The following is a 26,094-nucleotide window of genomic DNA, read 5'->3' on the forward strand; positions in this document are numbered from 1 at the left end:
AAACATGAAAAATCAGTCCTTGAAAATCTTGTGACAACTGCTATGCCATTTCAAGGAGCCTTGGGAAAGAGAGGCTCCAGCCATTTGTTGCCTTCAAGCAACCAAACTTATTTGCATTTGAACTTGGGGATGCCTTAACTCGAAAATACAGCTGGCATATGAGCTCGAAAACTTGTGGAGGCTGGACACCGTTTCCAGAGCCTGGATCGTAGGAAGGCATGTAAAGTCAGTACCTCCCCAAAATTAATTCTGTGCCTACAATATATCTTTAGACGTGTAATATTTCCTCAAAGGTGGAGGTGCTTACTCCATATTCTTACTCCAATACCTGGGGCAAGCTCTGTTTTCCCCTATCTAATAATAAAGCCCAACTCCAGCTAAAACTTTTTTTTTTTTTTTTTTTTTTAAAGTTTTTGGATAGTTTCTAGCATGTTAAGGTTTAGAGGCCCTCTCTGGAATTTTTTTTATCCCCATATGGGAGAAGTCTTCGGCCTGGTTGTTGTTGTTTTTATATAGCGCCAACAGTTTACGCAGCGCTTTACAATGTAGGGGGGGGGGACAGCACAATTACAGTACAATACAGGAGGGTCCTGCTCGTAGAGCTTACATTCTAAAGGGAGGGGGTGGTGGTACAAAAGGTAATAGATGAATGATTTGATGGGGTTGTTAGGTGGGTGTGGGATAGGCTTCCCTGAATAAGTGAGTTTTCAGGGATCTCCTAAAGGTTGATTAGGGGCTGATCGTATATACCGGGGCAGGGAATTCCAGAGGATGGGAGAGGCTCTGGAGGAGTCCTGAAGGCAAGCATGGGAGGTGGTAACAAGGGAGCTAGAGAGCAGGAGGTCCTGGGAGGAGCGGAGGGGACGATTTGGGCGATATCTGCAGATGAGGTTGGTGATGTAGATGGGGACAATGTTGTGGATGGCCTTGTATGTTGTGGTTAGCATTTTGAATTTTATACGATAGGATAGGGGAAGCCAGTGAAGGGATTGGCAGAGAGGTGAGATTTCTTATGTGACTTGAGTTGCACAAAACCGCATAGCAAAGGAAATCATTCTTTTTAATGGTGCAACTCAAATTGTAGTAATTTTAGAAAAGTTTCCTCTACTACTTTGGTGCGATTTTGGGCCCATAGAAAATACAAACCTTATCAAAGTTGCGTCCAAATAGCACTACATAATTGCACTGAAAGATGGATCAAAATGATCGCAGCAGTGTGAGTTTCTAATCGGGTCCTGGTTGCACAGAATTCTGTTTCCTCTAAAGTGAGCTGAACTCGCCACTCCTAAATGCAGGTACTCCTCAGTGCGAATGGCACCATTGAGACATTATTAGATGCATTGATATGTGTTCAGGAATGTAAAACGCATATAGGTTTGAATTACAGTGTGAATGAGGCCTAAGATTTCTATGTAGAATGTATCATTGAGACCTCTGTAGCTTTAATTTCTGCCATTAGTTCTCTTTTCTTTTGCTTGTCTAGCTTATGCCCTTCCCCTGCAATTTCCTTATCTTGATAGAAATTTCTTGACAAGTTCCAACAGTTGCTCATACTGGGGGGAGGGCCTGGTTGTGTCATTGTCGGTGACATTCCTCTGTAGCTGTCAGACTCTGCACTATACTAGTTTTCTGTAGAGAAAGCCATCCATATTGTACTTTTAGGTTCAGCTATTTTTATTCTATAAAACCCCACACAACTTTTTTTTTTTTTTTTTTTTTTTCATAGCAGGCTGGATGTTTCTACAGAATTTCACATTTTAGCGGGTGTGTTTGCACATGTAGGCCAGATACTTGGCTCGTGTGATTTGTATTTTAATTTTTACTTTTGTATCTTGATGAGTTATGTGATATGTGTTCCTGACATGTTTCCACATACCATGACAGCAATGTTTTCAGAGTGCATAAGCTTAGTGGGGTGGGTGTAACAAGTTTTTTAAACTAATTAAAGCAAGCTAAACCTTAAGGGCTCGTTCATACGTACGGTAGCCCATTCAGGAGCATTCCACTGTGGATCACTGTTCAAAGGGCAGTCGATGGACACGTTTTAACCCTGAAAAGGCCAAACCACTGCGTCACAACCACGGGCAATGCACACAGTTGCACTTGGCCCCTATTCACTTTAATGGGTTATGTTCAGCGGCGGTACTGTCCACTGAATGTGATGGGAGGTTTGATTTTGGCAGAGAAGCAAAGCATCATGGCTGCAGAATGTGTACTGCCCTAAGCGGCTGCATGTCCCTGATTAGGTGGGTGGTAAAACTGCAGCTCATCTGTCTGCTTTTACTGCCTCCACCTGTCACAGTGGTCACGTTATCGGGAGCCAGTCCCACTGGGTTCTATTCATTGGCTGGGACAACAGCTGTTATAGTCTCTGTGCTGGGAGCACACGGTGAGCGCAGTCTCAGCACAGAAACATCAGCTGCCCAGTGTCACGTATGTGCACCATGTGGGCGTTAAAGCCCACCATTTTGCTGCTGCATATATGTGTTAGGCAATTGTAAAGGGTTAAACGCACATGAAAATGCAGTAATCTAGGCTTCCATTTTAGGAGACACAAGCAGAAAGGCGAGTATAAATGCTCTTCTATTGCAGAAACCTTCTTCTTAATTTTATTTTTTAGCTTTTGTGTGTGTCACTTTTACAGTTTTAGACCTTTTGGATAATTATAGTTTGCAAAAAATGTTTTTGAAAATTGTCATGTTTACATTAGATTATATTCTAGGTAAACTGATATATAACATGGATCCTAGGGAGCTCTTTGTCATTTGTCTCACTTTTTTCCAATGTGTTTAGAAATGTCATGCAGCCTCAGCATAATATTTAGCACGCTCTGCAAAACATGACCACAAAAACCCTGGAGGGGGGGGGGGGGGGATCATAAGAATTGCAGATGTAGGTATTACTAACATGTTGCAGTGCAAGGCTTGATGTATTAGTCTTAAGAGCTGTTGTTTTAAAATTATTAGTTTTATTTTCATTTGGATTAATATGAGCTTTTGCCTTTTAAATTTTTCATATTTACCATTGGTAGCCAGCAGGAGGAGCTCTTAGAAAATGTTTCCTATAGGTTTTTTTCCTGCAACTCTATTGCTAAAAATAGACCTTGATAACAGACAACCTGCCTCCCCCTCTTCTAGCAGAGATATTGGCCCTCAGAGCCCTCCGATGTTGTTTTTGTCATCTGTGTTCCTGTTGACAGGTTCCCATTTCTGTCCTGGGGTTACCAGTTACTGGAGTGGGGACTCGGACAGCAGTAAAAACCTTAGGTGCCAACCCTCACACACTTTACTATGAGTGTGTTCTTATTGCTGTTTGTGTCCCCTTTTGGAAAGATTTTCCTCCCTTCCTGTTCTGGTGGCACCTGTTATTTCAACAGGAAGTGAGGAGTCACAGGTGGCAGCACAAACATGACAGTTCTGACCCTTTGCACACTGTCCAGGTTCTAAGGAGTCAGTCTGCAAAGGCAGCCATAAAGAAAACGGACAGCTTGATACTATTTTCATAGAAATCAAGCAAACTATGCGATGAAAACAACCTGTGATACACTTTTTTTTTTTTTTTTTTTAATTCCATTGTAATGGAATCTTTATAACATTTTAATCTTTAAAAAAAAATGCTGAAATGAAATGGACCAAAAACCATGATAGTTTCCTTTTTTTTTAAATACCTTGAGTACGTGGACTGCCATTGCAGGCCTCCTTCTGTAAATGCTAGTTCCCTGGCATAAGCTACTTAAAGTGAATTTGTGCTTTAACCTTTGCAAGGCAAAGTAACAGGTGCACTTTAATGGAGACCTCCACAGGCCCACACCACCCACTCTGTCTTTGGGAGGGAATTGAAAGCCCAGTGTAAACGGCAGCAGAGTCATGGTTTACACAGGACTATGGACCACCTTGCAAAATTGCTGATTGGCCAGTGCTGTCACATGGGCCGCTTAATAGACAAAAAGCACAGGTTTGCTTTTCAGTGCTATGTAAACGCTAACAATGAACTTTTCCTATTGAGTTCTTTTTCAACATTCTGCTGAAAGCATTTTTTTATATCCATTCAATAAGTGCAAAAAAAATACTTTTTGTTCCAGACACAAATATCGGCTGCTAATCTCCTATCCTCTGTACCTGTCTTCACACCCACCCACCCTTTATTATAGAGCAAAGAGGCTGTTCCATAGTCCTGTTCTAGGGTGACAACACTACCTTGCCATAGATGCAGTATGGTGAGAAAGCGTTGTCACGCTAGGACAAGGGTAGGTTTCTGGCAGGATCACCAAGTGAAAATAAAAGGGGGAAAAAGCGCCACTTCCAAGGACCCCTTTTTTTTTTTTTTTTTTTACGTTAAATATGATCTCTTGTGTTGCCGGCAGCACTCTTGGGCCCCTTTCATACAACTGTTCTGATCAGGTTTCGCCTGTCCATTTTTCAGGCAGACCTGTTTGGCAGGTCTATTCACCCCTATGGACAGGCAGGTGTAAACAGACTCGTGTCCGTTTTACATCCATCTACCTCCAATCGAATCCAGTCCGCTAAAAACAAACTGAAGGAGATCTGTTGTCCTCTGTGCAGTCAGATCGGATTGGAGGGTAGTCGGGTGTAAACTGACAGCGGAGTTTGTTTACACCCAGCCCGCAGAGCAGGCTCTGTCCATGTCCGCTCTGTATAAATTGAGTGGACACAGACCTGTAGAACACCAGGGGATCTGTGAGCAGACCCCCCACGTGAATGGGGCCTTAGGCTAGCCATAGATGTTTCCCTTTCTTTTTTCTTTTGTTTATATAAAAAAAAAAAAATTGCCACATTCATTTCTGCAGGGTGAATGGAGAAATCTTCCCCACCGTGCTACTGTATTCTGATAGCGGGACTCCTCAGCTGTCAATATACAATGATCAGCGTTTGCAGGATCAACTTCTGTCGAATGAGAATGGCCATAGATGAATCAAAATTTGGCCAGTCCCTGCTGAACCTGCCAAATTTTGATCCACTTACGGGCAGCCTTAGTTGAAATCTTCTGTCCTGTGCCCCTGGTGGGAGCTGCTTTCAGATTACAATGTCCTGGCCGTGGGATTCCTCCATTCATCTCATTTTGATGGAGGAACCTGTTTTATTTATTTTTATTTTTTGTTTAATGTTTATTACTTTTTATGGTTAGTTGCACAATAACATGACAATTTAGAAAGATCTGTGTAAAGCGATGGGGTATATGTCTGCAAACACTGAAGTGTACATTACCAGATACAGTAGTGCAAAAAAAAAAAAAAAAAAAAAAAAAAAGAGGCTGGTCAGTCTTATAAACATCTAAACGAGATTTACATCAAGGTAAATTGTAGTACCATCCTATGTAAGTTGCGCTACCTTAAAAGAGAAGTGTGTGCTCTTATTTTTTTTTTTTTATTAATCATACTTGCCCAAGTGGATGCAGCATCCGTCCCCTGGCGCCTCTAAGACTGAGACCAATCAAACACCACCCATCGCTCGGTTCTCAGAGCTCCCCGAGCAGAGAGCTGGTGACTGTCAGGCTCTGGCTCTCTGCTATGCCATCCCACCCCCCCCTGCGCTCATTCGAGCACTGGGCTGTGGAGGGGGTGGGAGTGCCCAGCTCAGGCTCAGTGGTTCGCTGGGTCCTGGTCCAGGCATGTGGGCGGATCCTGACTCCATTGTTGCGATCTTACTTGAGCCTGAACTGGCTCTGTGACATCAGCCGCCTTCAGCCCTCTGTCTGCTGAAAACGTGTCAGAGGAGTGCAGAATGAACTGCACTCCTGTCCTCCACAGGAGAAGTACAGCCAAATTAGCTGTACTTCTTCTCCTGTAGATCTAAGGGGGGCTGGCTGGGTGACTCCAGTAAACCATCATGTGGACTCCATCTAAGGCAGCCCAATGACCTCTAATTCGAAGAGACATTTTTTAAAACTTCTCAGGAGAAAACGAGTGACCCTGGAGTCCCAGACTGGTTGAAATGTCATCACGTTGATCAATACCCATTGTTGCTTTTCTGTTTTGCTTTTTTCTAAGGCTTTTTGCACAATGCAGCTTGATAAAGCTCAGTACAGCTTTTTTTTTTTTTCTTAGAGCTAAAATACAGCCAATTGTAATGTGCCTAAGCACACAGGCGCATAAACAAGTGCCGTGCATTCCTCAGTTAAAAAAAAAAGAAAAGAAAAATCTGCATTTTTTTTGGTCAGCAATTTACGCCTCATACGCACGATTGCGCAAAAAATGTGTGCAAATGACCATTTTACATATTGTGCATGTAGCGCTGGTAGATTTTCATCTACCGCTGATAGGTAATTTTAGTGGGTTATCTGTTTTATACATAGTCAGATTTAGCCTCTGTTCCAGCTTGGCTGTGTTGCATGTAGTTTCACACTGTGCCTGTGGGTGTTGTTGTCGCCATGGGTCGGTGTTGGAAAGGCAACGCGCTGAAGCGTATGGATGCTCTTCTGTCCCGGAGACAACTCAGTGGAGGTGGTCCTCCGAGTTGCATTCTGGGAGAGGGTATTTATGGGACAGACGTAATGTTCTAGGGTTCGTTTCGTTCCACCTGCTGGCCCTCCTGGCTGACAGGTATGTGCTAGGAGTACTACCTCGTGGTCCTCCGACCGGGAGGACCACGTCGATGCAGCGTGTGGGTGGGCCCAGAAGCCTGTCTGGGGCCTGCCACAGCGGCGAGGGAATGGTCCTGTATTGTCTGTCTTTGAGAAGAAGCTGGACAACTGAGAAGATCCCAGGGGAGGACCCGTCATGGAAGGATCATGCAGAGAGAGGGGCCTGGTGACTCAGTTGGAGGACGCATCCTAAAGTTAACCTACCGCATAGTACTGCTGGGTCGGCTTAAAGGTTCTAGTGCTGTGTTTGCTGTCCATCGTAATCCATTACATCCTGTGGCAGAGGATTGTACGGGTTTCTATTACATTCAAGTCTGTGGCAAAGACTTTTGTTCGTGCTGGTTGCTATGTTAGTGAGAGAAACCTATCTGGGCGGGCAAAGATTCAACTCTAAAAGAAGAGTACATTCATCTACAAGATTCCAATTCATAATACTACATCAAGAAAAGGTATTTGAACTTCCCTGCAACTCTTCTTCTACCTCTTTCCTGCTACTTCCTTCAGTTACTCTTTATTAAAGCATTGGAAAAGATACCCAAGTGTCTGGTGTCTACACTGTCTGGTATTAAACTCAATGGGACCCTAGACCCGGTTCTGGTGAAATTGAGGTAACAAAGGTGACGGTAACAGCCTGCTTTAAACCAGCAGCTCCACCGTGAGTTATTGCTACATGCAGCACAAAGAAGAATAAGTTTTTGCACGATGATTTCACAAACGCATATATGCGTGTAAATGCATACCCAAAATAAAAGGCTGAAAAATTAGATGCTCAAACAGGAGTACCATGTGCCAGAGGCCTAAGCTGAATGAAAAAAAAAAACTATCCATCTATGCCCAGCTTTAGTACTGTCCCTTTTGTGCTGACTTATAAACAAAAATGAACTAAACTCAGGCTTTACGCATGCTTAGGAACACCGCTCTGCTACAGTACTAAATTCATGTGTGCAAGTACATGGGTTAAACAGTATGATAGAGCCCGTTGAGTTTTAACTGGTGCCCTTTATTGTGATTCAGTCACTAAGCAGAAATGTCGTTATGATATAATTAGATTTCCAGACCTTTGTCACTGAAACTTAATTATTAACCGTAGTAATTCTATCCTTGTTGCAGCTCTCTGATACCTAACCAGGCCTGGTTATTATACACATATTGTGTTTATCCCTCCTTCCTTGTAGTATGCATTCCTTGTTATTTGGCTCACTTCTGTTAGTGTTAGTAGGAGTTCTCTTCCTCAATGTGTAGTTTTATATGACTGATTAAAGTATAACATGACTGTGTGTGCTGCTGGATGACGCAGACACAGAGAGCTCTATACGTTTCAGCATGCTACGACTCTTGTCTATAAATGGACTGTGTGTGTTCCTCTGATACCAAACCCTCCTCCTATCACACTGCTCAATCTTCCCCTTTCTACTTCCACCCTAACACACAACCATCAGCCCATCCAGAATCCATGTGAACCAAAACTGTTTCCCTTTTCTGCTCACTGCTATTTTTAGCTCTGTTCACAGAGTACTTTGTTTCATAGTTTTAACTCTGGAAGTTTAGCAACCAGGGGCTTCAAATATGTAAAAAATGCAAAGCAGAGAAATGCAGAGGAAAATGATAGCCAAACATGATCTTTTAGGCCTCATTCATAATGGATTTTATATGCCAGCTGCAGCAGATTTCTGTGGCTGGATTTACAGGTAAATGCGGCTGTTGTTCCCTGCGTGTATTTGCATGTAATCACACATTCAGTTTGGGACAGTTGATGGCCCCAGGAAGCAATCGTGATCATCTGTCCCTAACCTAACCTAACCAACTTTATATGCAGTTGCAAGTGGACACCTGTGGCTGTCATCAGCCTGTCATTTCTTTGTTCAGGCCGAGCGGTCATAATTCTCTGTACCTATGAATCCAGCCACAAGATTGTGCTGCTGTTTTTTTGCTACATCTGGTAATAAAACTCCATGTGAATGAGGCCCTAAAGTGGTTGTAAACCTCAGTCATGGAATCTGAGCAAAGCCCATATATCTGTATTGTTTACTTATCTCTCTCCAAAGCTCTAAGTATCTTTTCTCTCTGGTGCTTCGTTCCTCTGTTATCAGCATCAGTCACTTCTGACAAGGTTTTCCCGACACATTTGTGCTGGGAGGGTTGGCGGGAGAGCTCAGAAAGGAGCTGGTCTATTCAGAGCACAGTTCTTCTGCTGTGTGGATGGGGAGGGGGTGTTCCTTTCCTCCAATCAGCGCTCACACTAACTGCAGCCTCTCCGCCCCCTTCTCTGTGCACCTTACAGATGAACAAAAATTTTTAACATGATCTGCCCTTTTGAAGGGATGTAAAGCAAATAAAACCTATGTAGGAGGATTTGTTTAATCTCTGTGAATAATCTTAGGTTGTTCACCTCACTGGACATATGTCAGAGTTCACAACCACTTTAATCTGGTGATACACTAGTAGAATTGAATTTATGTAATGGTTGTTCACTTTTCTAATCTTTAATGGGGGTTAAATCGTCGTGTGTGTGATATATAATATAAAATCACAGTTGTGCTCAAAAGTTTGCATACCATGGCAGAAATTATGAAATGTTGGCATTGATGGTGAAAATATGACTGATCATGCCAAAAAACTATTAAGGATAGTGATCATATGAAGCCATCTATTATTGCATATCTTTTTTAAAATCATAATTATAACAGAAATTACCCACATGGCCCTGATCAGAAGTTTCCATACCCTGGAATGTTTGGGCTTGGTACAGATACACAAGGTGACACAGGTTAGAATGGCAATTAAAGGTAAATTTCTCACATCTGTGGCTTTTTAAATTGCAATTTGTGTCTGTGTGTAAATAATGAGTTTGTTGGCTCTAACGTGGATACACTGAGCAGGCTTGATACTGAGCCATGGGGAGCAGGAAAGGACTGTCAAAAGACCTGCATAACAAGGTTGTGAAATTTTTTATAGCTGGAAAAGGATATAAAAAGATATCCTGAGCCCTAAATATTTTTCTTCTATTAAGAAGTGGAAATTCGGGAATGTCTTGATACCAAGCCAAGGTCAGGTAGACCAAGAAATGTTGCAATCACAACTGCCAGAAGAAATGTTGGGAATACAAAGAAAAACCCACCGGTAACCTCAGGGAAATACAGCCTGCTCCTGAAAAAAATGGTGTGTTTTGTTTCAAGGAGTACAATACAAAGATACTTGAACAAAAATGAGCTGCATGGTTGAGTTGCCAAAAAGAAGCCTTTACTGCACCAATGCCACAAAAAGTCTGTTACAATATACCCAACAAGATCTTGGCACAACTTACAGCTGCTGGCACACTGTAATCTGGAGTAACAAGACCAAAATAGAGCTTTATGGTCACAACCATAAGTGCTATGGCAAGATGAATGCAGCATGTTATCGGAAAAGGTTTTTTAACTTCATTCATTCATTCGATGTTCATGAGAGCCTCAGCTCTCCGGGGACTCTCCCTCCTCATTGGCTGAGACAGCAGCCATTGGCTTCCGCTGCTGTCAGTCACCGGCAGTGAGGGGAGAGCGGGGGGTAGGGCTGAGCCATGGCTCTGTGTGTGAATGGGCACGCAAAGCAGCAGCTTTGGAGCAAGCCTGCTTGTTGGCGGGAGGGAGGGGCCAGGAGCGCCAGCGAGGGACCTGCGAAGAGGAGGATCAGGACTATTCTGTGCAAAATCACTGCACAGAGCAGGTAAGTATGAAATGTTTAAAAAAAAAAAAAAATTCTTTTAATATCACTTTAATTTGTAAGTAGAACATTGAGACATTGACATGGTACTTAAACAAAATTAGTTGAGTCCATGAAGGCACCATTGAATATTCAAGCGAGTGATTTCTATACTTTTTCAATCCAACAAAATTCTACAGTTTTAAGGCTAGCTTAACTCAACAATGCTAACCCATAGACAGGTAGTTATGCCATTGTTCTCAGAAGAGATCTGGCTGTCCCCACCCCCTGAATACTGGAGCCTCTGCAAATCTGTAACCCGCTGGTGCACAGTGAGAGAATTGTGTAATCGAAATCCATCAGATTGCAGAAATATTTTTACCTGCTAGATAATGTGAAACTGGCCATATGCTAACAGATCTGTTAATCCCCCACTGAGGCTATTGTATTCTTAAAGCCAGTGCTGGCAGCTGCCAGAATACAGTTGGCACTGCCAAATGGAGATTCTAGCTGATCGCTGTTCAACCGAAAAAAAATATTTTCTTGACTCCTTCCTTTATTCCACCAAAAAAAAGTCAGATGGTAGGATGATACCATAACCACCCACTGCTTGGATTTCAGCCGTTCATCAGATATGGCCGAAATTCAATCAGTGTATGGTAGGCTTAACTTGTACCGGTGCTTCTGACATTCTCACATGCTCATTTTAGTATGAAAGTCAGTCACAAGATTTTCACAGGAGTTTCTGGTTTTGGTGGACACCATAGACATTTACCATCTGTAATTTGTTTCGGGAGTCCATTATCGCCTTCAGTTTGCTCAGATGATACATGTTGGTACACCTCCTCTTTCTGTTATAAAAACACACCTGTACAGTAACTTTAAGTCATGCACACCTATTTAAGGCATAATCAAAGTGCTTGGAGTTGTGATTCTTATTTTTCCTCCAGATACAACTGGCTCCTTTATTTTATAGATCTTCTGAAATACAGTGTCTAAAATAGTGGAATACCATATTCCAAGCATCTCTTATCTGGAACACTCAGAACTGGCAGTTCGCTCATCCTATAGATTGCATAGATGCCTGGGAAAGGTTGAATTGTGTCTGACAGCCCTGTGTTTTCTATGTCCATATTTTAGTCTCTTAAGCCTTACATTTTAGAGTTCTTTCATAATGGTGGCTGGAGGGCTGTAAAAACAGCTGGCTAAGCTGCAGTTTAACTGCCCTTGGCAGCCCACCATAATTCTGACATTTCAGCCTGACAACTCTCTACACATTCCACACCTGCAGTGCTTTGCTTTTACAGCTTCTGCATTTTCAACTTGGGTTGCAGAATTTTACAGGTGGCACTGCCTGTCAAACTGGCCCAGATCAATGGGACTGCACCGCAACCGCAAGTCCAATGCTTGGCTCACAGTTGCAGCACAGTCCCACAATTTATCATTTCCATTCGGTAAAAAACCCATACATCAGGAGGCAGCAGTAACGCCTGCCAAATGCTGCTATACCACCCTCTAAAACGCAGTAAGTTTACCACCTGTCTGAAAGAGCTCTTAGATTGTCACTAGGGTAGTCTAGTCTGGAGTGCCATATAAAGCATAGAATGCCTAACTTTGAGATTTTGATTTTAACCTACACAAGTGGCGGCCCTTCCATTAGGGGCGTATGGGCATCGCCCCCCCCCCCCCCCCCAATCCATGCGTCTGGCCCTATGATCTACATGCAGGGAGCCAGATGCATGGATTCCAATGGGGGGTGAGTTTTGAAGCATGTGATTGGAGCCAGAAGCTCTAATAAGCTTCAGAAAAGAGTGGGTTCAGGGGCAGAGCATTGTGCCCGCAGCCCACCAGTTGTGTGACAATAGCCAATGAATATTTGCTATTGTCGCACTGATTCTGCCTCCCAGCCAATCAGGAAGCAGTTCCTGAGATCCATTTCCCGATTGGCTGAAAGGAGAAGCTACTCTATTGGCCGAGGGAGGAGACCCACGACGAGGACGCAGGGGAAGCTGGCTGCCAATAGCTTGGAGGGAAGCGCTGCTCGGGGTAAGTGTTGCGGATAAGGGGGGTTGGCTGGCTGTGCACTGTCTGCTGCCCCCCCCAAAAAAATATACCATCAGCCACCACTGCTACACAAGGGTGAAAATGTCAGACTTTTTAGTGGGGTTTTGAGACACCTTCAATATTTGCTTCTACTGTGTGACCTTTAATGCTTCCTCTGCAGGTATGATACAGGACGTGATAACTTCATAGACTTAATGGAGCTGAAACTGATGATGGAGAAGCTGGGAGCTCCACAGACACACATAGGGTTGAAGAACATGATCAAGGAAGTAGATGAAGACCTTGATAACAAACTAAACTTCCGAGAGGTAACCTTTTTTTTCTTTTCTTTACATTTCATTTGAAGCAGTTAATTAAATAATAAAGCAAGTTTGATTCTTACACATGGGTATCTTCTGTGCAAAGAACTGTACGCCCTGCTGCTGTTTACGTTTGCCTTTTAACTGTTAAGGTTGAAATTCGAGATTGAAGTAGTTCTAAAGCCTAAACATTTTTTTTTACTTATTGAGTTAAGGTCAGGATTCTGTGCAGGCCAGTCAAGTTCCTCCACCCCAAACTCGCTCATCCACGTCTTTATAGACCTTGCTTTGTGCACTGGTCCAAATCCTTTGGTGGAGGGGAGATTATGATGTGGGGTTGTTTTTCAGAGATTGGCCTTGGCCCCTTAGTTCCAGTGAAGGGAACTCCTTAAGGCTTCAGCATACAAAGACGTTTTGGACAATTTCATGTTTCCCACTTGTGAAAACAGTTTGGGGATGGCCCCTTCCTGTTCCAACATGCCTGCGCACCAGTGCACATAGCATGGTCCATAAAGACATGGATAAGCGAGCTTGAGGTGGAGGAACTTGACTGGCCTGCACAGAGTCCTGACCTCCACCTGATAGAACACTTTTGGGATGAATTCGAGCAGAGACTGCAAGCCAGGCCTTCTCGTCCAACATCAAATGCGCTTCTGGAAGAATGGTGAAACGTTCTCAAAGACACACTCCTAAACCTTGTGGACAGCCTTCCCAGAAGAATCGAAGCTGTTACAGCTGCAAATGGTGGGCCATCTCAAAATTGAACCTTACGGACTAAGACTGGGATGCCATTAAAGTTCATGTTAAGGCAGATGTCCCAATACTTTTGGTAATATAGTGTATATCACCAACCAAACCACCCTCTTTGCTTCCTCCCAAGACCCCCTGCTCTCTAACTCTCTCATCGCCGCCTCCAATGCTTGCGCCCAATTTTATTGACGTCTAATGCCTGGATGGGGAATTTTTTTTTCCTTTTACATTTGTCCTGTTTATAACCTTGACACCCTGTACAGAAAGCAAGTTTAAATGTCCAATGGCGGCAGCCATCCGCATCAATAAAAAAAAAAAAAAAAAAAATCTTATAACCCTTCCCTTTTTCTTATGATGAGTGTTTCTGCACTTCTTTCTGTCCAGCATGACAGAGGTCGGAGATATACAGTACCTTTAATTTTAATGTGACCCTGTACATTGAGGCTGCATTCACACCTGAGCGTTTTCAGCTCATAAAACGCCCAACAAGCAAAATCCCATTCATTTCAATGGCACCTGTTCACATTTTGAGCGTTTTGTCACCTGAAGCAAAACGCATGAAAAACACCTTAAGCTCAAAAAAGAACATGAGCTTCTTTGGGGCAGATTACAGGTGTTTTTTTTTTTTTTTTACATTGGTGACCTGACCAAAAATCGCAGTAAAATCGCGTGACTTTGAAACGCTCAAGTGGGTATGCAGCCTTAGGCCCTATACACACTATTAGATTATCTGCAGATTTTTGTCTTCATATTTACCAAAACCATATAATATGAGGTCAAACCTTTTAGAGTTTCAATTTGTATGCAATCAGGCAGTACATTTGGAAAATCTAATGGTGTGCATGGGGCCTTAGACGGGTAAGGGCTAGGCAGTAGATGGCCCTTAGATCAACTAGACCGTGTGGGTTATAGTCTGTTTGTAGATGTCGTTGTTCTGTGGTAATAGGCGCTGGCTCTGTGATTTGGGTATAGTGATGTCACAATTTTTAATCACACCATTTATGTGCTGTGACTGAAATGCCTCTGGTTGGTGGAGATCTCCTACTTTCATAATGACTCATGTCACAAATGTCACAAGATATTCAGTAAATATAGAGGAAATGCTCTGGGCCATTCCTCTTCCATACCAGACATCTTAAATCTTTTGAAGAGAAAGAAATAATGTTCTTTTCACCTGTTATGTGCAGTCTCATATTACGTTTTTTTTTGTTTGTTTTTTTTTTTTTTTTTTTACTTCTGGTTAGTTTTCTTTTCACCAGCAATATTTTCTATCATTTCCTGCTGTCATAGTAGCACAGAAAATTGTTCTTGCTTTGTCCCTGTGCTGCAAGGGTTAAATGCTGACTTAGGTCTAGGGGGGGGGCATAAAAAGCAGTTTTAAGTTTCCAATTCCCCGCAGCCTCCCTTCAGGATGTAACACTGGTCCCTGCAGCCTCTTCTCCCCTATGCTCTGGTGGTCGCATGTTATCAAGTCCAATGCAAAAACCATAGCCCTGCATTGAACATGAGGATGCCAAAGCACAGTCCACTGCTGGAATGTTGGGGCATTAGAGGAGAATGCCGCTAGTCCGGAAGCAGAGGATTAGGTAAGTAAAACGGCTTTTTGACAGTGGCTAGAGTCCTAATCGCTTCACATTGGAAGTCTTCAGTGGTGCCTACTTTGGCTGAATGTGTGCTGGATATAGATTCACTCATGGATCTGGAATATTTTCTAGCGGTGGAACACGATAGCCTGGATAAACATGCTGTGACCTGGGCTACCTGGATTACATTTCATAATATGTAGGGGTTTAGAGCCATCTTTTTCTCTTAAGGTGGTCTTCAAGGCGGGGTGGAGAGCATTTGCTGGCAAAAAATGTATGTATTTTTCCCTCCCCCTTTTTTTTTTTTTTTTATTTATTTTTAAATCTTTTGTTTCCGGTTAGGTTTTGACTTGAAGTAAAGTTTATTTCATTGTGAGCCATACAGATCCCAAAATCTACTATCATGGGGTGCCTGGGTACTCCACTATTTATAAGTATAAATCTAGAGATTAAGTGGCTATTTTGTGTATGTTAGGTTATTTTCCCAAATCTTTAAGTTACTATGAAATGTTTCCTCGTATTTGTTTGAATTTCCCTGGCTTCTAAATATTAAAATTAGATTAGGATTTGTAAAGGCAGAAAGTTTTTTTTTTCTTAATGCATTCTATGCATTAAGATGAAAAGCCTTCTGTGTGTAGCAGCCTCCCCAGCACCGCCTAATATTTAACTGAGCCCGATCTCTGTCCAGCGATGTCCCTCGGCCGTCCAAGACTTTCCCTCCTGATTGACTTAGACACAGCGGCGTGACATTGGCTCCCGCAGGTGTCAAGCAAAGTCAGTTAGCCAATCGGGACAGAGAGGGCAGGGCCAAACGGCAGATCCGTGTCTGAATGGACATACGGAGCTGCTTGCTAAGGGGGCACCCGATGGGAGGGGCCAGGAACAGCAAAGAGGGATCCGAGAAGAGGAGAATCAGAATCTGGGCTGCTCTGTGCAAATCCCCAACAGAGCAGGTATGTTTAACATGTTTTATTTTATTTTTTTTAAACGAGACTTTACAATCACTTTAAACCATTAAAAAGAAAAAAAAAAAAAGCTTATTGCAGCCCCCTAGACCTAAAGTATTTAACCCTTGTAGTGCAGGGGCAGCTCCACTGCAAGAAAGCATTTTTCCTTTCTCTGAAGATCAGCTTTAAAATAGAGCTCCACCCAAAAGGGGAAGCTCTGCTTGTTTGCCTCCTCCGCTGCCACGTTTCTGCACCTTTTGGGGGAGAGCAGGTAGCTTGTTTTGATAAGTACCTGCTCCCACTTCTGGCTGATCTCGCCGCGGTGAACTCAGCCAGAAGTTCGGTCCCCTCCTTCCCGCTGCTGAGCTGTTCACAAAGTGCAGCATGCTCTGCACATGCACAGTAGGGAATCGGCTGTGAAGCTGCAGAGGTGGCAGTGGTAGCACCCAAGAGCCAAATGAAAAATCATCTCGTGTTAAGTCACCGCTGCATTCCTGGACAGGTAAGTGTCCTAATATTAAAAGTCCGCAGCTACAGTATTTCTAGCTGCTGACTTTAAATTTTTTTTTTTTCTGAAGGCACTTCTTTAAAGTAGAAGAACCACTTTGGTAGGATTGCTGGGGAGAGAGAGGACCTTGTCCCACCACTGATTGGAGTGAATTTTCACAGTTTATCATGTGAACGTTCTCAGCTCCTTTATGAAATCCGCCTCAGCTTCAGAAATCTCACTTCTGCTCAAAAGCCCCAGCTATTGCAAACCCAAAGGGATAATCATATCCACAAAGTAGGATGAAGACACGCAGGACTGCATAGAAATCTAACACCAAAAATTCTAACAGATAAAAAGCTGGGCTGTGGCTCAGGTAATTCATGCACACCTGATACAGACGTTTTTCACTGGATTTAGATTGTAAAGTGGCACTAAAGCAAGATTGACTTCACTTTCCTTGCTGATTACTTCCAAAATATTAAAGTAACATCCCCGAAACACTTATATAAAACGTTCTACTCCCCCCTGAAATATAGTTACTTATGCCAGAAAGAATTCCGATTTGTAGTTCTTTAGGCTCAGACACGGTGTACATTGTATACTATATATAATCCTCGCTGCCCAAGGCTCTGCGTGGGGATGAAGGCTGCTACTGTGCCATCCTCCCACATTGAGTCTGAAAGAGGTTTTGTTAATCATTTGTACAGGGCTGAACCCTAACCTACAAAAATATTTTCTAAATTCCAGTATCCGGTCAGTGAAAATAGCTCAGAATATGCTAGTCTGTTTTATTACAGTATACAACTGCTCTAGTATATTACATTAGGAATCTGGCATGCTCCCAGCTAGCAAACAATACATAACCTTATGCATTTTGTAAGTAGTATGTTAGTGACCCAAGAACTGTGGGAAAACATAAGAACACAGTGATAAAAGAAGGAAATAATCTTTTAGGACTTGTTCACACTTGCTAAATTACTGACGCTTCGCAAACGCTCCTATAGTATTTGTAAAGCGTTAGTATGGGTGTCAGACAGGCATCAATGAGCTTTAGAATAGGGCATTTTACAAGCGTTAATATGCTCCCTTAACGCTCTATGCGCAGTTTCGTAGCGTTTGATGAGCGTTAAAACTGCTCCACAATGGAAAGTGACAGATTTTAACGCTCCGCAGCCGCCCCTAAACCACGCCAAAAACGCCTGCTAAGCGTTTGTGGAGCGTTACTGTAGACTTGAATGGGTGGCGTTTGAAAAGCTTCAACGCCTCCTGACTCGACATAAAGCTTCAATTTTGAAGCGAAGCGACACTAACGCTTCATGCTTTTGTAATGTGAACAGCAAAATGTGCTGTCTATTGAATCTTGTGCATAGGCGTTTGAGGGGCATTTTTAACGCCTGTCAAACGCCTGTTCTTAAGCCTTATTTGTCTGAGTTTATCAAATGTTAATTTTAAGAGAAATAGGGGATACAGAATGTAGAGAAGAAAGAAAGGGGGTACATTACAAGCGCCATTTATTTTAGTTTGGAGAACATAGGCTTGGGATTCCAGGTCATAACAGGACCAATTCAGAAAAGTTAGATGACCATGGTGACTATAACTCACAAGGTGCATGACATATCTCCAGGGTAGTGGGACTGATGCAGGGGAGAACCATTTCTACCACATATTCATCAAGAGCGTTAATCTTGCTGTTGATCTGTGTACAAAAGGACCCTGGGGGTTACAAAGCATGATCAAGTATGTTTTTGAGGATGTAGGAATGTGAGAATATAGTTTTTGTCTAAGGAGCTTTTTTTCCAAGGGGAATACAATCTGGTGGTGAAGAGATGTTGCCAAAGACCAGCCACATTTATTGCTAGAATTTTCTGTAAGCCTGTTCATATAGTTGAAGTAGAGAAGGTCTTGCACTAGAGATCTCTGCAATGGTATGTTGTGAGTGGGACTGATTGTGTGGGCTTTGGAGACATCTCCTACGCATTCTTTCTTGGGGTGGACTCCACTTTGAATGAAAACCTTCCTGAAAACTGCTTTCAGTACTTCCCATTGAAATGGGAGGAGAGTGATATCACCTTGGTCAGCTAGGAAGTTGGTAACTGTGGTCACTACTGTCTAGTGGTAGAAATCGTAACAATGCGAGAGGGAAGAAGAGGGGGTTCTGATGGTGGCGGGGAAGCTAAAAAAAGATAGGGAGGAGGGTGCTGGTGGAAAAGTTGGGGAGAGTACAAAAAAGGGATGGGGAGTGAAAAAGGGCATCGGAATAGGGCAATCGGAAAGGGGAGGGCAGTAGAAGCTGGGTTGTAGCAGGAAGGGGAGGATGTTTAGAAGAAAGGTCCAAGTTGCCTGAAGTGCCAATATTTTACAAATGGGCTTTTTACTGTTGGAAGAAGGTCCGTATCTCCTTGGGCATTCTCTGGATTCAGATGATATTCGGTCGATTTTTCTATTTTCTAGGTCATCTCGTAGCAGGAACAGAGTATGGTTATGCATCCTGTATGTGATTAACTGTTACTGCAGAGATTGTATTGTGGCAGAGAGGGATGAGCAAGAGCAATCCAAGTCAGTGTTTTCCAATGTATAGATTAGAGAACAGATCGTGGAGACTACTTTGATTTGTAGCTAGCTTCTAGCTGTAGGAAAAAGTTCTCTATTTCTGAGCGACTTGATATGGCTTGATATAGCCCTTCCAATCCCCCAAATTCTCAGGAGTCTGTCGAGGATTGCTATCCAGAGGAAAAAGTGGAGGCTGCCAACTCTAAAGCTGTGCTCATGGCAGGGATCATCAGCTGGAAATTGGTGATCAAGAATCCCGTCACTCAGTCAAAGCAGATATAGCAGGCAGTGGAGGGCCTGCCTTCATAGGTGTGTCAGGTTTGCGGCGAGACTGTCCTGAAAGACGCAGGAATGTTCCTGCTGAGGTGCGAGGAGGGTGACAGGAGGTGCTTCTACCCCTGCAGCCCATGGGAGGTGGTGTATCGAAGAGTAGGGGCTGCTGGATTGAGCGTTATCCCAGGCTGCAGCAGAAGATCAGCAACCATGCATCCATCTACGCCATGTGCTAGCCAGGTTCCCATAGTCATCTTTTAACACATGGCAAAGATGTTTAGAGCCATCAGAGCAGAAAAAGATTGCCATGGGTACCTTAACCTTGGAGAAAAGGAGTTTCCAGGTTGCTGTAGGTAACAGAAATATTTCTCTATCTTCTAGTCTCTGTCTTATGTAGCAGGTGTTTTTTTTTTTTTCTTTTTTTCTTTTTGAATACAATTGCTGGAAAACTCATAATTGACATTTACTTAACAGTCAGCACTATGGTGGGAAGTGCACTTTGATCTGTTGTCTGAGTTCTGGGGATGGCAAGCCAAATCCTGAGATAAAGCAACAGACACACAACTGTACCCTGAATTTACACCCTGTCCTTTTTAACCACACCTTATATTTTCCCCAGAGGTGCACAAATATTTGAATAGCCCAGCTGCTTTCTCCTATAAAAGCAAAACGGGGTAATTGTTATCGCTCTAGGTCAACACTGACATCTATTGAAGAACCTCTTTTTTTATATTCAGTTTGCTTTCAACATCTTAAACTCACAAGATTTGGACCACATATAGTCTAATTAGGGCTGATGTTTTAAAAATAAAAAGTGGGCAAATCACATTCTTTATTCCTACTGACTACATAAATGTCAGTGATGCAGACTGAGCAAGGTGAGCTGTGTGGGAAGCTGTGTATACACAATAGAGCCTCAGTACTAGGCACACAGGAGTGTCTGATAGCCTGATGATAATAGACACAAGCTGCCAATGTAACAAAATGTTGCGAGTCTACTTACCAGTGTGCCCAGCAATACACATAGGACTACTTTGATGTGTGTAATAAGATCATTGGACTGAGAAGGAATAAAATCTGTTTGATGAACAATGGGAAATGATTGATGTTTGTAGTGTAAATAGGAGACAGGGCTAGTTAATTTTAATGCAATATATTTTTTTACAGAAGGAATTTTAAAATTGGACTGAGGAATGCTTTAAAATCTCTTTAGAATGTGTACCTAAAATTATTTCAAAGTATAGTTAGGTGCGGCCAATGAGCAATGCATTAAGTTGCACTATCCACTGTGCAGTGTGGGGAAACCTGTGTCTGTTGGGCTTTCTGCCAGCTGTTTTCCAATGCAGGGTGGTTGTTGGCAAGCTGGCAATATATATGCAAATGCATACAAGTTGTTGATGGATTATGTGCACTTGGTAGTCTCAGGGAAAAGTAGACTTCACTTTTAGGTGGAAACTGACATATACCGTAAATTAAAATAATTTGGTCAGAATGAAACCACGTAATTGCGGTCACCTTTGTAAGTTCTGTATGTTGCTATCGACCTATCTATAAATATTTCAGAGCTTTTTTTCACATAATATACTTTATGGTATGTTTAAATGTATTGCACAAATGAATTATTATATATATTTTTTTTTTCCCAGTTTCTGCTAATATTCCGCAAAGCTGCAGCTGGGGAGCTGGAAGAGGACAGCGGGCTAATGTCGCTAGCCAAACTCTCTGAAATTGACGTATCCACGGAAGGTGTTAAGGGTGCCAAGCACTTTTTTGAAGCTAAGGTAGGCTTAAATAATAGAATTTGAAAGGGCAGGGCATACATGGAACTATGAGATAAACCACTGTTCTCAGTAGTTAATAATAAACTAGCACAAAATAAGCTACAGTATTTATATTGCAGATAAGATGTTCATATTGGGGTGGGGGTGAGCGGGGAACAGACATCGTGTTTCATATATCAACTGTGTTTAACTAATTTAAAATGTTAATAGTTGCCTGTACATTTAATACTCCCCCAAAATATCAGACAGTTGGCTCAGTGTAGTTGCTTGTTTAATGTAGAAATCATAGCAAATAAATATCCTGTCATACTATCATAGGGCAGAAGTCATACAAAATTAGCAAAGCCTTTTGCAGATACTGTGCCCAAAGGCAATCCTTCACAATTACAGACTAGATATCCTTGCTTAGGTAGAATCTCACCGAGTTGGAGAACTTCTATGAGTTTGGAGTTTGGGGGTAAAGGGTCGATTTTTAGTGGTACAGGAACTGATGTGGGCTCTTTAATCCTTACACGGCTAAGGATTTGGACACAGGCAAAAAAGTACATCTGTAGGGACATCAGAACATCCCCCTATATAATTCTTTCGACTTTTAGCTAGCCTCAGTTTTTTATTATTTTTTTTTTTTTTTTTTTTTTTTTACTAGTGTCCAATGTGATTTCTACAGAGAGGCTCACCTTTTTAACTATGGCGGTTTCTTTCTGATGATATGCCACCATGATGATTTTTCAAGGCTCCTGCAGCACCATAGCCATAATGGCTCAGAATTCAGCTTCGATGTCAATTGACTTCTTGGCAGATCCTTGGGGGGACAGTTCTCAGACCCCACTGGACAAAAGTAGGGTTGGCCTGTAATGTTGCTGCCATGCACTGGATTCTGCTGTAGGTACTCCCGTTGGCAAATGGTGCAATGTGTGGAGTTAGCCGCAGGGTGTTTTACAGGTCCGGATCTGTAGTCTGCCTCCTGGAGGGTATATCATGGTGGGAGAAGCCATAATGTGATTTATCCTGTTAATCCTGCCTATAAGATAGTCATTGGTGAGTACAGGGTAGAAGCCCTGTAAACATTAAGATCAGGGTGCCCCTTTTGTTGCTCAGGATATTTTTTGAGGTGTATGGGAGTCACTAACCACCCTTCTGGTGATGGCTTCTAAAAGCCAGCAGGGGCGGGTTACCTATAAAATTGTCACACTTTTTCACGGTTTCTGTTTGCAGCCCCTATGTGGCACCAGGTGCTGCCTTTGCAACCTGGCTGCCTGCTGCACCTTCACTGCCTCCCTTTTCAGTTGAATTACTATGGCTGTAAACTCTGCCTCTTTCTGGGCAAGATATTGGACTGGCAGTACCTCTGGGCTCTCTCCTGGTGGCAGATTATAGCTGTTAAGGCATTACCTGGGTTTTAATGTGTGGCCTACAAGTGCTTGGTATTGAGGCATTCCCCTCTTTTCCATAGCTGTAGAAATCATGAGTTCCCCACTGGGGACAATATTCGCAAGCATGGCAGATCTCAATGGCATGGGCATTGCTAGCTCAGCTCTTGGCTCTAGTGGTAAATCTAGTTTGTCCACTCAAGGTCCTAGTACCCTCTACTCTGACGGTTGCCCCTTGCCTTCTTCTGGCCCATCTGCTACACGAACTTCATCTTTTCTTACCTAAAGAGGAATTGTCTGCCACAATGTCCAATTTTGTGGTTTTATGGAAGCTATGTGCCCCTTCAACCTGCCTTTCTGAATCGGTCTTTGATTTTGCCCTTGAGCCTGACATGTTTACCTGAGGTAAACATGAGCATAAGAATACCAGAGCTAACCTGAATGTGCTCACCCCAAGGTATCCAGCATGGAGCCCTGTGAAATGCCTAAACCAGCTAAGACTTTCCTGGTCCACTCGCTGGTAGAGCCAGTCCTGTATGGGGACTGGCCTTACCCAAAGAAGATTTTTACTCTGAATTGCTTTCCTATTGGGGAATGTTTCCTGCAACATTGGGTAGTCTTGGTGGTAGATCCTGTAATTTCTTGTCTTAACAAGCAACTTGTGGCCCCAGTGGAAGATAATCCTGGTAGTAGACCCTGCTGTCTCAGTCCTAAACAAACCTCCTACTGTGCCTATGGAAGATGTTCCTTAACGTAAGGATTCTGCAGAGAGTAAAATGGTAGACACTTTTAAAAGCTCTGTAGTGTAACTGTAATGGAACAGTAGTGGAACACTTAGAAACACTGGGGTTGATTTACTAAAAGTGGTACAGTCGAATCTAGTGTAGCTGTGCACGGTAACCAATCGGCTTCTAACTTTAGCTTGTTCAATTAAGCTTCGACCATAAAACATGAAAGCTGATTAGTTATTATGCACCAGTTTTAGTAAATCTCCCCGACTGTCTTCTGCCTTACTTTTTTCTGGGTTAAGATCAAGTCATAACACAAATTTCCAGAATGGCTCTCATTTCTGTCCATACGCACAGTATCTTATTGCGGAAAGCCTGGTTAGTTGAAGCTGCCCGTAAAAGCCACCTCGCTCATCTGTCCTCTTTGCTGAGGCACTGTTCATAAAGGATATCACAGAAGGAAAGCTCCCTCTTCAGTGGCTTTCACCTCTTCAAAATGCATCGCACCTGATGGCTGTCCTCCCAGCTTTTTCTTTAAAGCCAAAATTGAGCCCTATTTTATGGCAAAAAGCCCATTAAGTCAACCCCCAAGCCATCTTTGCAGTGAAGGCGTGCCCTTACTCTTAAGAGGGGCATGTCTGTTACAGTTTGCATTCCTCTGGGTCAGAGGTTTCCCTATGGATTCAATACAGTGTTTTCATAGGGTTTCATTGGGATACAAAATAAAGATTCAAAGTCTAATGCCTGATCGTTTTCTTCCCTCAAACAACCAAAATTTGCCCAAGGACAGTCAGATTAGCAGACTTCCCTGAACCATCTCTTGTGACAGTGTTTTTTTGGTCACTTAGGGGGACAGCTTCAAAAGACTTTATTCAAAATGGTGCATGGTACCAAAACACAGTGGGAGTAGTCCTGTCCTGGACCTAGAATCCCCCCCCCCCAAAAAAAAGTACCCTGTGCATGGAATCTGCAAGATCAATTATTGCCTCTCTGAGATAAGGGGAAAACTTGGCATCAGTAGAACTTGAAGATGCCTAGCTCCATATTCCCATTTACCCACCTCATCATTGCTTTTTGTTTAGGAGACAAACACTTTCAGTTTTAGCCTATCCTGCCCCCAAAGTATTCACAAAAGTGCTTGCGCCCCTACTCTCCCTCTTGGAGCATCCAGGTTGGTGTACCTAGACTACCTGTTTCTGAAAGATTCATCTCCATAAAAATGATCTGCAAACATCCAAAGGACTATTCAGATTTTTCAGGCTTTCAGTTGGGTAATCCACTACCAAAAGTGTGCCTTCCTGCCTTCCTTTCTGCTTGAATACTTAAGCCCTAAGCTAGACACAGCCCAGGTAAAAGTTTTCCTTCTGGGAAAACAGCTTCTTTCTCCAAGATCAGGCTCAAACCTTGAGGTACAAAAAATGTCCCTCAGTGAGATTCTCCATGAGTCCCTAGGGCCACATGGTTGTTCCCTTCACTCAGTTTGACTCAATGCCTCGCCAACACAGCATTCCGCTGGTCTGGAAGAAACATATTCCATCTCTCAATTTGCCTATTCTGTTCAGTTAGGCATGTAACTCCCAAGCTTGATGGATTGCCAATCCAGGCTAGGAAATGGGAAAATTGTTTCTCCCACATGCTTGGAAGTTTGGTACAGATGTCAGCGTCACAGGCTTAGGCGTATTGTTCCAATCTCTCACAGTTCACGTAACCTGGTCACCCAGGGAACCAAAGCTCCTTAGCAACATTTAGGAGCTCAGAACAATAAATCTGTCTCTATACCATTAGACCCTCCCTCCTCAGGATGTCCCCATAAGACGGTGCCACGGCAGTGGCCTATATCAATTTACTAGGGGCGTTCCAGGAATCAGGAATTAAATCCAATCATCTCCTGGGAGGAAAAGTACTTTCCAGCAATCTCTGCTGTTCTCATCATAGGGTTGGACAATTGACAGGCAGGTTTCCTCTGTCATCAGTCTGGACCAAGAGGAATTGTCCCTTCATTCCAATATCTTCAACTGCCAATGTCAGAAATGTGGAATCTAGTTGTGAACATCCTGCCCTCCGGATTCAACGACAAATTAGCCCTGTTTGTGGCCAGGACCAAGGATCCTGTAGCACTAGTATCAGTTTCTCTGGTAGTCCCATGGAACACTATTCAGTTTAATATATGCCTTCCCTCCAGTGCAGAGAATCCTTGACTGTTTTGCCAAATAAAGGAAGAGAAGAAATCATAAATTCTCTGTACGTCCGACTGGCCCAGAAGGGGATGAGCCCTGGTCTCTTCCAAACGGGTCAGACCTGCTGTCTCAAAGCCCCATGATCCATCTTGCTTCTCAATTACTGGCTCTAATGGCATTAATGTTGAAACGGAGGTCCTAAAGGATATCTGTCATATTGACATTACGAATTACCAAAAAAGTCACTGAGAAAAAAAAAATCTCCTGCTGTACCTGGAAATACTTTTTTACCTGGAGGGAGCACCGGCATTTGAACCCTAGAAGCTATCCTGTAGTTCACATTCCAGCCAACCTTTGGCTTCAATTTTACTAAAACCTTTATTCAAGGTGTTTCTTTAATCAGCATGTTTGTCAGAGTTAGTTGCTCTTTCATATAAGGAACCCTTCCTAAATATTCACAAGGACAAAGCATTAGTCAATCAGTCTTATGTGCAGCACCCTTCTTTCTACCTAGAGTGGTATCTGCCTTCCACCTTAATGAAAACATTGTCCTTCTTCATTGGGCCCTGTTCCTAAGCATCCCAAGAAAATTACTCTCCATTGTTTAGACTTAGTCAGAACTATCTGAAGGCCACAGCCTGTGACTGGAAAATGGGCCCTTGCCAACAGGTCCTTGAAAAGGACACTCTGCTTCCAAGTCCCCCGTTTCTAAATGGATAAGGCTAATCGTTTGTAATAACTTGCTCTCTAAAGGATAAGACACTTTCATTACCCTTATGTGCTCACTCCAGCAGACTGGTGGGT

The 26,094-nt window shown here is 42.9% G+C and overlaps 1 protein-coding gene across 1 annotated transcript in view; it reads left to right on the forward strand.

The window, feature by feature from the left end:
- The window catches only part of EFHD1 (EF-hand domain family member D1), a 45,119-nt gene that overhangs the window by 13,820 nt on the left and 5,205 nt on the right, over nucleotides 1-26,094 (forward strand). Inside the window, exons 2-3 of the mRNA XM_073625703.1 lie at nucleotides 12,503-12,650; nucleotides 20,881-21,015. Of these exons, the coding sequence (XP_073481804.1) occupies nucleotides 12,503-12,650; nucleotides 20,881-21,015 (283 nt within the window). The remainder of the gene's footprint in view (nucleotides 1-12,502; nucleotides 12,651-20,880; nucleotides 21,016-26,094) is intronic.

Source organism: Aquarana catesbeiana, linkage group LG04 (assembly GCF_042186555.1).
Source record: "Aquarana catesbeiana isolate 2022-GZ linkage group LG04, ASM4218655v1, whole genome shotgun sequence".
Taxonomy (NCBI): domain Eukaryota; kingdom Metazoa; phylum Chordata; class Amphibia; order Anura; family Ranidae; genus Aquarana; species Aquarana catesbeiana.